Source organism: Toxorhynchites rutilus, chromosome 1, assembly GCF_029784135.1.
Source record: "Toxorhynchites rutilus septentrionalis strain SRP chromosome 1, ASM2978413v1, whole genome shotgun sequence".
Taxonomy (NCBI): domain Eukaryota; kingdom Metazoa; phylum Arthropoda; class Insecta; order Diptera; family Culicidae; genus Toxorhynchites; species Toxorhynchites rutilus.
The window spans coordinates 11099429-11114334 of record NC_073744.1 but is presented as its reverse complement, the minus strand read 5'-3'; the positions used below and the strand labels follow the sequence as shown (position 1 = coordinate 11114334).

Genomic DNA, 14906 nt, shown 5'->3' with positions numbered 1-14906 from the left:
TATAGTTTATCCAAATAAATCTAGTACACCAATATTACGGCCGTGTTTCAGAATAGTTTTTTTTTCTATGGCGACGTATCGTGAACGACGAATGAATATCCGGATACGGCCGTAAATGAGAATAAGGGTGAATACCTAGGTTGAGACGGTAAAAGTTTTTCTGGGAGCGCGAAAGCCACCCAAGGAGATGCTGGCTTTGTACATTCCATTGTCTATATTGCTAAAACCCAATTACCTAGAATTTCCGTTCAAGCAGTTGTGTAAACAATTCGAACAAAATAGAGAAAATTCAAATTCAGTGATTTCACTAGGAATCCCAACATCCGCGGGAGAACCACCAGCTGGTATCGTGACGGAGACACGGTCGATTGCGTGCAAAATTCCCGCCAGCCACAAAATGAAGAACGGATGGATAAAACGGAGCAGGGAGAGCGAAAAATTGTCGGATTTTCTCCGAGAGCGGAGAGCGCTTTTCGCCTTTTACCGATGGTCCCGCAAAGATTCGCTGATTTTTTTTTTTTGCTTGGATGGACAGAAGCTGACTGACAGAACGAACCAGCGAATCGATCTGCGACGACGACACGGACACGGACGCGATACTAGTCCAGATTCTGAAGGTTTTCTTCCGGGGATTCTCTTTTCTGATGACTCAGACAGATTGTTGAATATATCGCGTAGTAAATCAATGTGTTATCAAGATCCCGTGAATCTCGATCTAGGAAGAATTCCGCTGCAGTAGTGCCGGAGGTATCTGTGGACTGTGAATAAAAGAGGTGCAAAAATACAGAGAAAAACTTCTTGGAGACTCGAAGATAGTGGAAGTGTGCTGGAAGAAGATAGGCCTCCAGGAATATATCTCAACCGGATACGATAATACGACAAACCACACGACAATAGCATAGAAATTATGCTTGCAAGACAAGTTATGTAAGTCTAGTAACGAATTTAAACCCGAAAAACCTTGACTGTGTGTCGTTTCGATTTAGAACCAGTGCAAAGGACACTCTCATTCCATGGTGATAATGTATGCGTGACAGTGGAAAAATACTGGAGAAGCCACCGTAAGCCTGGCGAAATTGAAATGGTTCACTAATTTTTGGCAAACTAAGCAGTTGACCTCCCGCAAAACAAAGTGAAAAATGACGTAATGACTGAAAATTGTACAATTTGCGTATTTGCTGCTTGTTTCTTGAGCGAACGAAGGAGCGGGTGAGCGAAGTTGGTTGGAGAGGATGTGTAACGGCACGCGCACGCGAAACTGGGAATAACTGGCAATGTCTCGCTTCAACAGAAGCGACATTTTTATGTTTGTATACATGGTTGGATTCCATGGAGAAGACCACTCCACTATGGATAAAATTACTCTCAACAGCTGTCAGCCCTAGGGGCAGCTATGCGGGTTATTTTCCAGAGTATAGGATTTTCCATCGTGATCGCACACTGCTTGTTTAATAGGAAGAAAGCCGTGTGAGGGAAATAACGGTGAAACCCCACCCGCATTTGACATTATAACAGCGAAGATATAGAGTGCCTGCCAGTGACCCAATTTTCAGTGACATAGTTGGTAGACAAACAGCCGACACAACCACTGGTTTTTGGCCTTGAATACGATGACGTACGTGCGTCATAATCGTCACACACCCACATGCTCCTCGTGTTCGTTGTTCGATTATGCGTATGCAGAAGCCGGTTTGATCAGGCTTCCGCTCGTTTCGCACTGATATTCTGATTAACAGTCGAATGTTTATCATTAGCACTATGCTAATGGCGCCGGGCATAAATTATTCGGCTGAAGGCCGAGGGAAATGAACGAAATCATATTATGGTTTTAGGGTTTCCTTCGTCTATCGGAATTTTTGTTCCGTTTTAAATTAACAATTTCCCACTCAAAACAATCGATTTCTAAATCTGTCTCAGGTGAAGAATTACACCGCTCAAAGGCAAACAGTATTATATATTCCTGAGCACTCATAATATGGCAGCTAAGAATATCGCATACTATTAATAGACTTCACTCGATCACCATCCGTGAGTTGGGGTTAGCTTAGACACAGTTGGCAAGCTTCACAATTTGTTTTGTTTTGCTTCGAGAAAGAGAAACGTATCGTCCCTACCAACCCAACCAAAACCATGAACGCGCATTTTGTGCTCTAGGGAAATCGCTTTTGAATACTTCGAGATATTCCGGGAATTCGGGCTAATGTGCATCCCTTTGATAAAGCTTCTTACTATTTATGCCTCAAAAAAAATGGGTGGTTGTGGTGCGGACTCAATCCACTTCAGTTTCAAGCAAATTCATGCATGTTTTCAAGGGTTCCCGGAATAAATCGCCACAGAAAACGACTGCAACAGAAACCACCGCTTATAAAATGTGTAGTAGGCTATAAATATTGTGGCGCGGTATTGTATTTCAAAACAAGAATTAACCGGGCAAACGTATCGCCCCAGGCAAACGTAACGCCCCGGGCAGACGTATACCGTCCGACGCTCGCTAGAGCTCGGTCGGACATTGCTAAAGGATCGTATCCTATGTTTCAAACTAACCGGGCAATCAGTGGATCCCAGGTTTGCGTGCGAGACACCGCCGCTTCCGACGGCGGGTCGGCGGTGGACTCGGATTGCGTCATCTTGGCGGCATGGGCCGCCTCGATTCCTTATCCTCGCCAAATGGGGACTTCGTCCCCATTACATTGTCCTCAGAATAAATTTCGAAAAACGAGAACAAGAGAATAAATTTATAATAGAAATGTGAGGCACATGATGTTTTTCCCGCGCCAAATATTTCTAGCCTACTACACTTTTTCTAAGCGGTTGTTTCTGTTGCAGTTGTTTACTGTGGCGATTTATTCCGGTCACCGTTTTCAAGGGATTTCTTGCAATAAATTTTCAGACCACCAGAGATGCCAGATTTACAGATATGTTTGTAAATTCACAGACATATCTGTAAAATACTTTTTTACTTTTGTTGTATACTTTTTGAATATACAGTAATTTACATTCAATGCGACATTCATCACAACAAGGATATTTGACTCACCGTATGACATTTGTCCATAGTTTTAAAACATAAAAAGTGTTTATATTTAGTTTATATCAATACACATTACGTTACACCAATTTTTTGAGTTATTCTTTAACACTTTGCCGTCCGCCGTAACCACAGTGGTTACGTGTGCAAACTAGCGCCTAACTGCCGGTGTCACCACGGTGGTGTCACCGCAGTGGTGTCTGAGCATAGTATCGCTCAGTGGCCGACGATAGTACATCAGTATCTTTTGCATTCTGTTGGTGTTTTGTTTTGTAGCAATATCTTGTACACGTCAACGTTTTATGATTTCATAAGTACTTTTGCCCTGACAACATTGCAGACGAAAGAGACGATATGATTCTTCACTATGAATGAAAAATTGCATTCATTTTCTATACATACTATACATTTACTATACTATACTTCGAAATTTCATGCTAAAAAATCATAACTTTTGAACAACTGAACCGATTCAGATAATCGACATATCAAATTGAAGCCAATGATAGATCTTCTTTGAAAAAATATACATACTTGCGAAAAATATGGATTTTCGTTTTAGTAATTATGGATTGTGTTAGTTTTCCATAGTTTTTTCGATTGAAGATAGAGGGCGCTATATTTTTACATTTATTTTTTTTGAAAGCTGAGGTTTTTTCACGTAATGTATTTCGAAACAAATGAAGTGTCTTTTTAGTTTTTGAGTTATGATTTTTCAAACTTAAGTTGTTTTCAGTATTCGTTCAATATTTCTATGCAGCTAGACTAAATATATGCGGCTGGAATCGCAAGTGCAATATTTTGTTTTAAATAAGACTGCCCATTGGCTTCAATTTAATATGGCGATTACCTGAATCGGTCCATTAGTTCAAAAGTTATGAATTTTTGAAAAAGTAATTTTTGGAAGAAAGGGCAAAAAAATGATTTATCGTACCATCGGTTCAATTTGAAAAATCATAATTCATAAATGACAAAAATCACATTTCTGATTTCTGGATATGTTATGTAAAAGACCTCAGCTTAAAAAAAAAATTAGTGGGTTATATCTATGATATAACCGCAAGGTTCACGTGGAACTACCTTAGCTTAGCAATCATTCGTTTGTATTGATTAAATTCTTGATTGAATGAAACAGTTTCCAAATTCAATTGAGTTCAATATATTTGCTCTGTGAGTGAAAAAAATGAACAAATGCCGTGTAAAGTCAATTCATTTATTGTGATTGATTGTTCTTCGTTACAAGTAAATTTAATGACGGACCTTTTACGTTTGGTATGATGACTAGAACAAAATATATGTACGGAAGAATTATCAAACGTTTGATGAACCAGCCTAAGGCTGAAAATCTTTCCAATAAAGACAAAAAAAAATTATCAAACGATTATTTTATTTTACGTTTCCCTCTGAAGTTTACATCCCAAAAGTGTACATACTTCTCGAATCTCGAATTTGCTTGAAACTGGGAAGTTCATTCGCTTCTAGTGGCTGCACGATTTTCCCAGGTTCCTGAGTTTAGAAGATCATGTTAGGACAGACATATTCCACTCTGCACAAAGGCAAGCGAGGACAAAAGTACTCGCAGTTTGCATTTATTTGCAGAGCCGATTTCCCCAGAAACCTCGGTTTTGAAGTCTGTGTTAGGGAAACACATTTCAATCGGAACAAAAATACCCCCGATTTGTATGAATTCGCAATGCCGATTTCCTCACGCTTCATGGATTTGAAGTCTGTGTTAGGGAAACACATTCCAGTCCATTCCGACTTGCATGAATTTGAAATACCGATTTTTCCAGGCACCTTGGTTTAGAAATCTCTATTAGGGAACACATTTCGGTGGGAACAAAAGCTCCCCCTACTTACGTGTGTTCTTTTTCTTCTTTTTGGCTTTAAGAGGGTTTAAACTTTTCAGTTCACTCGCCTCTAGGCTCTTTCGTGTGTTTGCAATGCCGATTTCGGTTGGTTTTAAAGTCTGTGTTAGGGAACATTTTTCCATGAGAACAAAAGTCCCCCTACTTTCATGTATTTGCAATGCCGATTTCCCCAAGGCTGCTTGGTTTTGATGGCTGTGTTAGGGAAACCGTAAATCGGGCCAATCAAAACGATGCAGTTAGGGCGTTTAGATAACGCCTAATATTTTACAGTTATTCAATTGTTTATCTAATGAAAAACAACATTTTGTTATTTGCTTTTGATAGATGCGTAGAAATATTCCCTATCAAGTGATGCAAACATCTCTCCTATCCAGTACGAAATGTTCGAGCTATAAGCATTCGAAATCTTTCATTTTTTCCTGCATATTCTGTGTTTAGTTTTTCATTTTACCCTCCATATATTCCGGTTAGACGTAGTCCCACGTCAAAAAAAATATAAAAAAATAAAGCGCCCTCTAGTCTGAAGCCATGAGAACATCAAAAATCAAATACAATCAATAATTACAAAAACAAAATCCCCTCAATGCATACCATGAGTCTCGAGGTTTTGGCAGGCGTAATCCCACTAAAAGATCGCTTCAATTTATTATCTCTTCGGTTCCTCATCCGGTGTAAGGTTATGAACCCATTGGTGATCGGAAATTTTGAGTAGCTGATCGAGCTAAATTTTCATTCTGGATTCATGAGCTCATATCATGAATTCGTCTCCATGCAGGTTGATCCTTCTTCGTATATTCCCAACCGTGTTTGTTTTCCTGACTACATCAATTCCTCTGTGCATTTTGATCTGTCCATGAAGCAGGATATCCATGGATATTCAGATTATCAACGATCGAGGATCGCTCCAACGATCTTCGATTCAAAGTATGGGGGTATTAATTGTGATAATATGTACTTTACTGATGGGTCCTCTATGAATGAGTCCACAGGATTTGGAGTGTTCAACGAAATTTTTAGCACCTCCCACAGTCTTCAGAATCCTTTCTCAGTGTATATTGCTGAATTGGCAGCGATATACTGGGCGCTGAACAGCGTCGCCTCACGACCTGTTGAACACTATTACATTGTAACGGATAGTCTTAGCTCTGTCGAAGCTATCCGTTCAGTGAGGCCGGAAAAGCACTCGCCGTACTTCCTTGAGAGAATACGAGAAATTTTGAGTGCTTTATCCAGACGCTGTTATGTCATTACCTTTGTCTGGGTCCCTTCACATTGCTCAATTCCGGGTAATGAGAGGGCGCAAAGGTAGCAAAGGTAGGTGCAATTGAAGGCGAAATTTATCAGCGTCAAATCGCCTTCAATGAATTTTATTCTTTAGTTCGTAAAAATACCATCGTTAACTGGCAACGCAAATGGAACGAAGATGAATTGGGCCGGTGGTTTCACTCAATTATCCCTAAGGTTAGTCTCAAACCGTGGTTCAAAAGTCTGGACTTGAGTCGGGACTTTATTCGCACCTTCTCCCGACTCATGTCCAATCACTGTTCGTTAGATGCGCTTCTCTTTCGTTTCAATCTTGCCAGCAACAATCTCTGCGTCTGTGGTCAAGGTTATCACGACATCGAGCATGGTGTTTGGTCGTGCGAGGTGTATCTTGTCGCCAGATCGAATTTAGAAAACTCCCTTCGGGCCCGAGGAAGACAGCCCAATGTGCCGGTGAGAGATGTGTTGGCTCGGTTAGACCTTGATTACATGACCCAAATATATGTTTTCCTTAAAGCTATCGATCTTCGTGTGTGATTGTACCTATGTCCTTATACCCTCCTTTTCATCCATTGCGAGCGATTGGCCCCCTTGGTATAAACAGTAAAATAAGTTGAAATGTAAATATACAAAAGATATACGAATAGATTTAAGAATCGAGTGTGATCATCAACATTGTAACAATTCCCTTATATCCCATCCCTTTCCTGAAAGATGTCACCCTCTAAACTTGAGTAAACCGCGAGTAATCGGTTTTCCACCTTACTAACCATAGTGTTGGGAAAATTATTTATGTATAGTTTTAAAACATATATTTAAGAATTCGGCTCCTTTAAACTAATGTAACTGAGCCTGTAAAAATAAACGATTTATATAAAAAAAAACAATCAATTTTTTTGCAAGTGTTTTTCTAAAAAATACCATCTAATTGTATTTAATTTGATATTTCGATCATCCAAATCGGTTCTGCAGTTCGAAAGTTATGAATTTTCGAAAAAGTCATTTTTGGAGAAAAAAAGCGAAAAAATGAATTTTTCGGACCACCCTAAAATATAAATTAGCACCATAATGAAAAAATGGAAACATACGGGTCAAATGTTTTGCGATAAAGGATAAATCAACCACTTTTCACGAAAATCTGGAAATATATATACAGCCATTCCATGTGAATGCGATATAGTGGTTATCAAGGCGCAAAATGATTTTTCGAATCACCGATTAACTTTGAAAAATCATATCTCAAAAACGAAAAAAATAGCATCTCTGAAATCGAGATATGTCATGTAAAACGTCCTCAGCTTTCAAGAAAAATATCAAAAAATATAGCGCCAATGAAAACAATGAAAAACAACTACAATCGATACGAAATGAAATTAAACGAAATTACGGAAATGAAATTATTTTTTTTTGCTAGCTCAATATTTTTCAATAAAAAGCTAGCTCATTGGCTTCAATTAGATATGTCGATAATCTAAACCTATTCAGTGGTTCTAAAGAATTTTTGAAAATGTCAGTTTTGGGAAAAAATGGGAAAAAGATATTTCGGACCACACTAAAATGGAAATGGTCACCCCAACGAAAAAATAAAAAATATGGGTCTAATGTTTTGCGATAAAGAACAAAACCACCACTTTTCATTGCAATCTGAGAACCACTATATCGGTTTGGCATGGAACGGCTGTATATACATATACAAAATATATAATAATATACAAAAGACAATCTTACGTGCATCGCGATGTATAAAGTATTAATGAATCTTGTGAAAATTAACGTTAAAAGACATTTCTACAGATCCGCACATTTTTACAGACATTTTCACATTTTTAACAGACTTTCACATATTTTTACAGACCTTTTTTAAAAATCATCTGGCAACTCTTCGTTCCACTTTTTGACGTAGAACTACGTCTTTCATTAAGGGTGCCAAATCAGAAAACAGGTCACGTTTCTATGAAATAAAGTTAACGTTAATAACTATTTTTGCCGTGAACGGATGTTGGCGATTTACATACTAAACGAATCGAAAATTCCGTAAGATTTGTTTGATATATTATACATTAGAATCCCCTCATTTGAAAATGGTTAAATTACATGAAAACTTTAGCGTTTCCATTTTCCCATGCATTTGTTCTGTCCATTTGTGTGCTTTCCCGAACAGATCTGTCAATAACGAGCAACTTATCGACGACCAACGGAGGGGAAATCGTAGGATTTAAAGTCTCCGTGAACAAAGGAAAAGTAGAAGAATGGAGGGGAATACTTGCCTGGAGTATAAACAGTGGATCTCGCTGAGGCAAACTTTCATTCGGCATCGGACTGTTGAGCAATCCAGTTCACTTTGCTTTCGCTGCGCTTCGATCTAAAATTGGACCCCACCAGTGGTAATCCAACTTGGATATCGTCGTTTGGTTTTTCTGTTCGTTTTTCGCGCGTTATTCGTATCGTGTGTTTTTCTTTCCGCATCATAAATTGGACGCTTCACGTAGTGTGTGATGAGCTAGAAGAAGAGGAAGGCAGGTCGAGCCCTGCGAAAAACGAACGAATTGCCAGGGGCAATAAAATTTCGAGGCAAGCGTCATTTAATGATGCACGCGATGCTGGTGCAGTGAGTGCCTTCGCAAGTGTGACACCGCATCGAACCACAGCGAAGTAGGCGATTTTGGCGTGTCGGTCGAAAATGTAAACGCCGTTACCCAGGCAGCAACCAAAATCAAGCTCCCCCCGCTCTTGACAAACACATCAGCGAATTTGATCGATGAGTGTTATGCCGGATTTACAATCCTTCACAATGAGCGCGATTTTTTTCTTCAATAACGATTTTTGTTCGTCAACCAATCAGAGCAAAGCGCGAAATCACCCATGACATCGCGAAAAAAGATAGAACTCTCCAAGCAAAGTACGTAGAATAGAAGGTAGTCTCCTCCCTGCTTTGTTCAAGTAGTGGTAGGCAAAGAAAAAAAGCAAAAAATTGTAATAAACCATCGATTGAATTCATATAAATTCGAACATTTTTGAATTTTTTTAAATTGTAACAAAAGAACTGTCTCAAAATATGTTTCCAGGGGATGAAACAACAGTTAATCATTTTAAAATTAAAAACAGTGAAATTATCGCATCTGTATTATAAATATAACGCAAAAAACGATGAACAAATGTGTGGAGAGGTTATATCGAAGCAGTGTCGTTCCCGCAATTTGATAATATGATGAAAGATGAACACTGCTGATTTTTTTGTCTTTCATTAAAGCATCCATCATGAATCATCGCGACGCTTTCATTGGTCTCAGTTTGGAGTGTTCAGCCGTAGTGGGGCCACTTAAGGGACCAAATTGGCGTTTCTGGAAAACGAGGAAAACATTTTCTCCATCCCGGATCATCTTCCGAAGTGATTGCAAATAAATATTTTGCACTTTCGCAAGAAGTGAATGTATAAATTTGGAATTTCGTGTGAAACCATTGAAACGGAACGTTTTGGAAGATCCAAGAAGCAAATGCATGGAACAGCTGAAAACATCTCCGATTAGTTTATCTCATCACCATTTATATAAAAAACACACTTACCTCCAGTACGAAGACGTCTTCTTTGCTGATTATAGGTTAAAACAGTATCCCCAAAAGAATCCGGCGAAAAATGAAGCGAACAAACAAATATGTTTCGCGTATCGAACGAGCTTTTGTATTCGAAAAAGTTTAACCATTTCCGTCTCAACAATTTGTTGGTCGGAAAATGGTGGAAAGTTATCCGATTTTCTTCAAAATTTTTCAGCTCCGGCATCGCGGGACGTTGCACTTCGACATATTGCTGGAGTAAACAAACACTGTTCAGTATGGAATCGATAAAAAATCACATCAAACCTTACCTGCAGTGAAAATGCGGTACACTATCGTGATTATCGTCGGCTCGACCAACGATTTGGTCACTTTTTACGATTTTTTGAACTTTTCAAAACAAGAAATATTGCAAAATCTTCCGAACATCGAACAAATTGAGGATTGTTTATTACTATCTTCTTTGTGTGCGCGCTCCGTGTGTATACACAGGTAATATCACTTACCTTCTATTCTACGTACTTTGCTCTCCAAGCTTTGGCTGCGAAAATCGCGTTGCTTTGATGAGAGACACTACATACATCAGACAGGTGGAACAAAATATGCTTGATGGGTGGAACGATATATCGAAATAAATGTTCAGTTCTATACATATGAGACGCTTCATAAAGTGAGAGCTGAATCGATTACCTATTGCAAGTGTTTTGCTACATAATCATAATTATTTTTACACATTTTCGTTAATATTCGATTGAATTAGTTTTTCAATTATTAATTATCTGGAATTTCATACTTGCATGCACACTTCTAGCGATATGATTTTGCTCCACCAATCTAGTACGACCTTGTCCATAACAAATAATGGCAGTATGATTAGAGAGACGCAGGTTTGACAGACAGATTATTGATGCCATTGGTGCACCAAAAAATTATTTGGGGGATACCAAGCATCTTGAATGTCTTACTGGAATGTTATAAGTTATTTGGGTTCGCGTGCCAGTCGCAAAACTGCCTTCAACTAGGATTGCATTTGCGCTAATATTGATCATAATGAAGCATTGCTACTGTTTTCGAGGTTGTTATTAACAAAAAGAGTTTATTTCGCTTGTTTAGTCACCAAGAAAGTGAATGTCGTTCTGGAATTTTGTATTTGATTAGGTTTCGCTTGCCAGTAACAAAACTTCCTCCACTTAGGGTGACAGCTGCGCTTCTCTCGAGCATGAGAAAGTAATGCAACTTTTTTTCGAGGCCACTAATATAAACAGGAGCGTTTCTTTTGAGAATAGCGCAAAATGATGAGAAGTGTTTATATTCCCAGTAGTTTCAAGCCACCAATGTATGGCTCTGTATGCATGCTATGGCGAATGCTTGTTTGGCGCTTTGGCGCGTTCGAGGTAAATTTTCAATGCATTGACATGAAATAAATTGCGACATACGATCAACTAGCGTATTGTTTTGCGAGGGCAAGAATGAATCATCAATCAATTATCCTCAACTGATTCTACAACGAAAAAACCACAGTGATTATTCTACTAAGCAGTTGTTTCTAAAATTTCACAGCATTATATGATAATATCCCAAGGTATAAACGAGCGACTTATGTAAAATAACAGCGTAGTTCTACGTCAACAATGCGGTCGTATCTTGGACACAACCTCCTATAATTTTTATCGAATATTTTCAAATCGCAGGAGTAAACATTCACGTGACTGTGACTTCGTTTGTTTTTATTTCGTTCGGAAAAACATCATATTAGGGAAAGTGGACATAGGAAATGCGTTGCTCAGTGAAAGGCTGCCCGAATACGAGTGAAATTGTTTGTGTAAGCTTTTATCGTACACCTTCGGAAACGTTTTTACAGACGCGCTGGGTCGATTTTTGCGGAGACAACAAACTAGTTCCGAATAAGGGTTCCCGTATCTGTGGAGTAAGTACGATGTTTGAATTATTGAAAACCAAGTGTAGCAAACCTTTCATACATATTTTCAGGATCGTTTTATGTTAGAAAAACATCGTTTCGTTTCAACTGGAAAGGAAACCTCGTGAGAAACTGTAATGCCTTCCCAACAATTAAACCGCCATTTGACTTGGAGGATTACGTCCATCATCAACAAAAAGTGCAGATTGCTTCACCGTTATATTCATCACCAGCACTAGCGGATCATAATTACGCAGATTCCATTCGGTCAGCTTCACTAGCAAGGCTGTTTTCACCGACGTTAGAAAAAAAAACATTTCACTTTTGCTATGTATTCATGTATCGAAATTCGCCAATGTTGAATTTTGCTTTTGCAGGTTGTTGATATCCTGTCAGGTTTTGATACCTTGCATTATGAGATGTTCTTTCAGAGATGCAATGATCAATTGAACAATTGACGGAAAATGTAGTTCATTCATTTTATAAGTTTAATTATTTTTGCCTTTGATAACAATACCTTTTTTATAGTGTTGATTATCATAAGAAAAATAACACTCCTGATCGTTGGATCTGTTTTGACATTTCAATTGGATCTTTTTTGACAGCCGTTTTGATTCAGTCCGCACTACCTAGGTTATATCTATGATATAACTGCAAGGTTGACGTGGGACTACTGTTGTCTTAGTAAGCATTTGTTTGTATTGGTTAAATTATTGATCGAATGAAACAATTTTTAATTCTATTGAATTCAACATATGTTTATGCGTCAGAGAATCAAATTTCAAATCTAGTTTTAGAAGAAAAATGGAAACGTTATTTGAATAAGCACTAATTATATATTATAATATTATATTTATACCGCAGTAGTTCAAAATAATGGACGCAGTGGTTCACACCCAACAGGGAAAAAAAAGCACTAACTATATAATAAATTCTTCTAAAAGAGTTTGATTTTTATGCACCAACTTTTGAAAGAGATGAGTTTTAAAAACTACATAATCATATTTAAAATATTTTAGGTTCCATTATTTTTATGTTTCTTGCAGAGGCGTCTCGTCCGCCTGTTCAAACTGTTCATAGGACAGGTAGACAATCTCAGAATAAAATGTATATTATTTCACATTTGTAACATGTATGAGGAACTATCGAAGGTAATTTTTTTTGTGATTTCCATGTTATCCCGAATATCCTTATTATATTTTCTATTTTGGTGGAACTCAAACCCACCGTGAAGAATATAATCTGATAATTACATTTGAATACGCCCCAACCCGCGCGCAACACAGCTTTAACGCTACGAAATAAGCAGTAATGACTACCGGGTTCAAACCATTCATCTGAACCCGCCGTCATCCAAACACAGTCAACTACGTATGAAACGACCACTACAACTAATGCGCCGCCTTGCGTAAAAATGACGTTTTCGGTTCAATATTTCTACTGAACAAAACCGATGCAAACGATGGAAAATACACACCACCATTCTTCCGTGTTTGTTCGTAGTTGTCATCGTTTCCCTTTCTGTTTCTCTTCCTATTCCTGACGTTATTAAAATTTGAGAGAGGGCACTAGACCGCGAGAGTACACAGCACCAAACACCCCGAGCGAGCATGATACAAATAGAACAAACGAACCAACTCATTCATGATTTCTGTGGATGTGGTGGTATTCTTCGTTGATGTGTGGTTTCAATTCGAGCGTTTTTATCGATTTTGTTCATTCGACAACTTGAACCCGGTACATATAGTACACGTATGTCTGCTTACGTGTAGAGACGAATGAACTCCCAGAGTTTAAAGTCTCTTTAATCCATCATCATCATCATCATTGCTTACGTTTCAAAACCTCCACTGCATTGGACGGACATGTGGATGAAATAGCTGCGTACTTTGGTCTTAATGATGACAGAATTGTGGCTCAGAGCTATGATTGCGCTACTGTAATGTCCGGAGATAAATCTGATGTGCAAACATTGGTTATTCACTGGATATATTCACTGTCGCGCACACGTATTGAACTTGGTTTTGCTCCATTCGTGCACAAATAACAAGAAAACGTCAAGGCTTATCAATACGATCTCATCTCTTGCGGTATTTTTCTCGCAGTCGTCAAAACGCAGCGAGACATTGATGCAATTTATGGAGACCAAAATACCAAATGTTTGCAAAAATAGATGATTTGAATTATGCACCTATCAATGAATGTTTGGGAGAGATTTACCTTGGCGACAGTGTCTTTGATGCTGTAACTTTTACTACATCCAGAGGTACTCACGCATTCATGCTTGAGTTCAACATTGTATACTTGCTAAAACTTTTTTCGAGTATTTTTGCACATACGGATGTTCTTTATCAAATTTTGCCAAAGAAAGGAATTAGACGTAGTAGAATCTGTGCGTATCGTCAAGGCTTGCTAGAGGAGCTCAAAGCAGATCATCATTCCGATAGTGCGCTCAAAGATGCAATTGGTGTATCTGGCGAAACTATGATTGACAGTAACGTCATCAATTGTCGTCGTTTATATGAATCGATTACAGACAAAATTATTGACGAAATGACGAAACGGTTTAAGGAACTAGATGAATACAAATTCGTCGCTTTGTTGAATCACAAAAAATTGCCGACTTCGATGTCCCATTACCTACTGGGAATTTGAAAATGCTTATTGCATACCACTCGAAATTCGATGAAGCGAAGCTTTGTGATAAGCTGACGGTTCTTTTTAAATTATAGTCATTATTCCGATTATCGTTGGACAAAACCTGCATCAAACCATCTCCGAAACGGCTGTCCAGAATTATACTGACATTACCTAATACAACGGCATCCGTTGAAAGAACTTTTTTTGTTGTTCGACGGATCAAGAATTATTTGCGGTCGAGATCTGACCAGAAACGGTTATTCGGAATTATGATGAGACCTCTGAAAAAAATACCTTTATGACATAAGGCAGATGTCTTTATTTTATGGAGAAGTCATTGATAAGTTTGCGCTCATCGTTGATCGTAGGCTTCTTTTGTTATTCAGGCAAACCTGTTTTTGTGCGGGTGATAGGGACCGCACAAAAAATCGTGTTCGCTAAACAATTTGTAAAAAAAAACTTTTTGTTATGTGGTGGATAGGGACCGCATGAAAAAAATTCCTTAAGAAAATAACCCAAATCATAATGCTTCCATTCGTGATCAACATTCGATTTCCTTTTTTCACTTTCATAAGCGGCCTACTCACTTGCGCAGATCATAAAATCAACTCTTTGCTCCTGTCAACAAGCTCCT

The 14906-nt window shown here is 38.3% G+C and overlaps 1 protein-coding gene and 1 long non-coding RNA gene across 2 annotated transcripts in view; one reads left to right on the top strand and one right to left on the bottom strand.

Annotated features, from left to right (window-relative positions):
- The first annotated feature begins 525 nt into the window (after positions 1-525).
- LOC129775010 (NADP-dependent malic enzyme) overlaps positions 526-14906 on the top strand; it is a 28165-nt gene continuing 13784 nt past the window's right edge. The window contains exon 1 of the mRNA XM_055779168.1: positions 526-927. Within this exon, the coding sequence (XP_055635143.1) occupies positions 908-927 (20 nt within the window). The 5' untranslated portion in view covers positions 526-907. The remainder of the gene's footprint in view (positions 928-14906) is intronic.
- Positions 9533-10116, bottom strand: LOC129775021 (uncharacterized). Its single transcript, XR_008742838.1, has 3 exons — positions 10026-10116; positions 9727-9967; positions 9533-9669 (listed from the first exon to the last, which is right to left on the bottom strand). It is a non-coding gene; the product is annotated as an uncharacterized LOC129775021 (long non-coding RNA).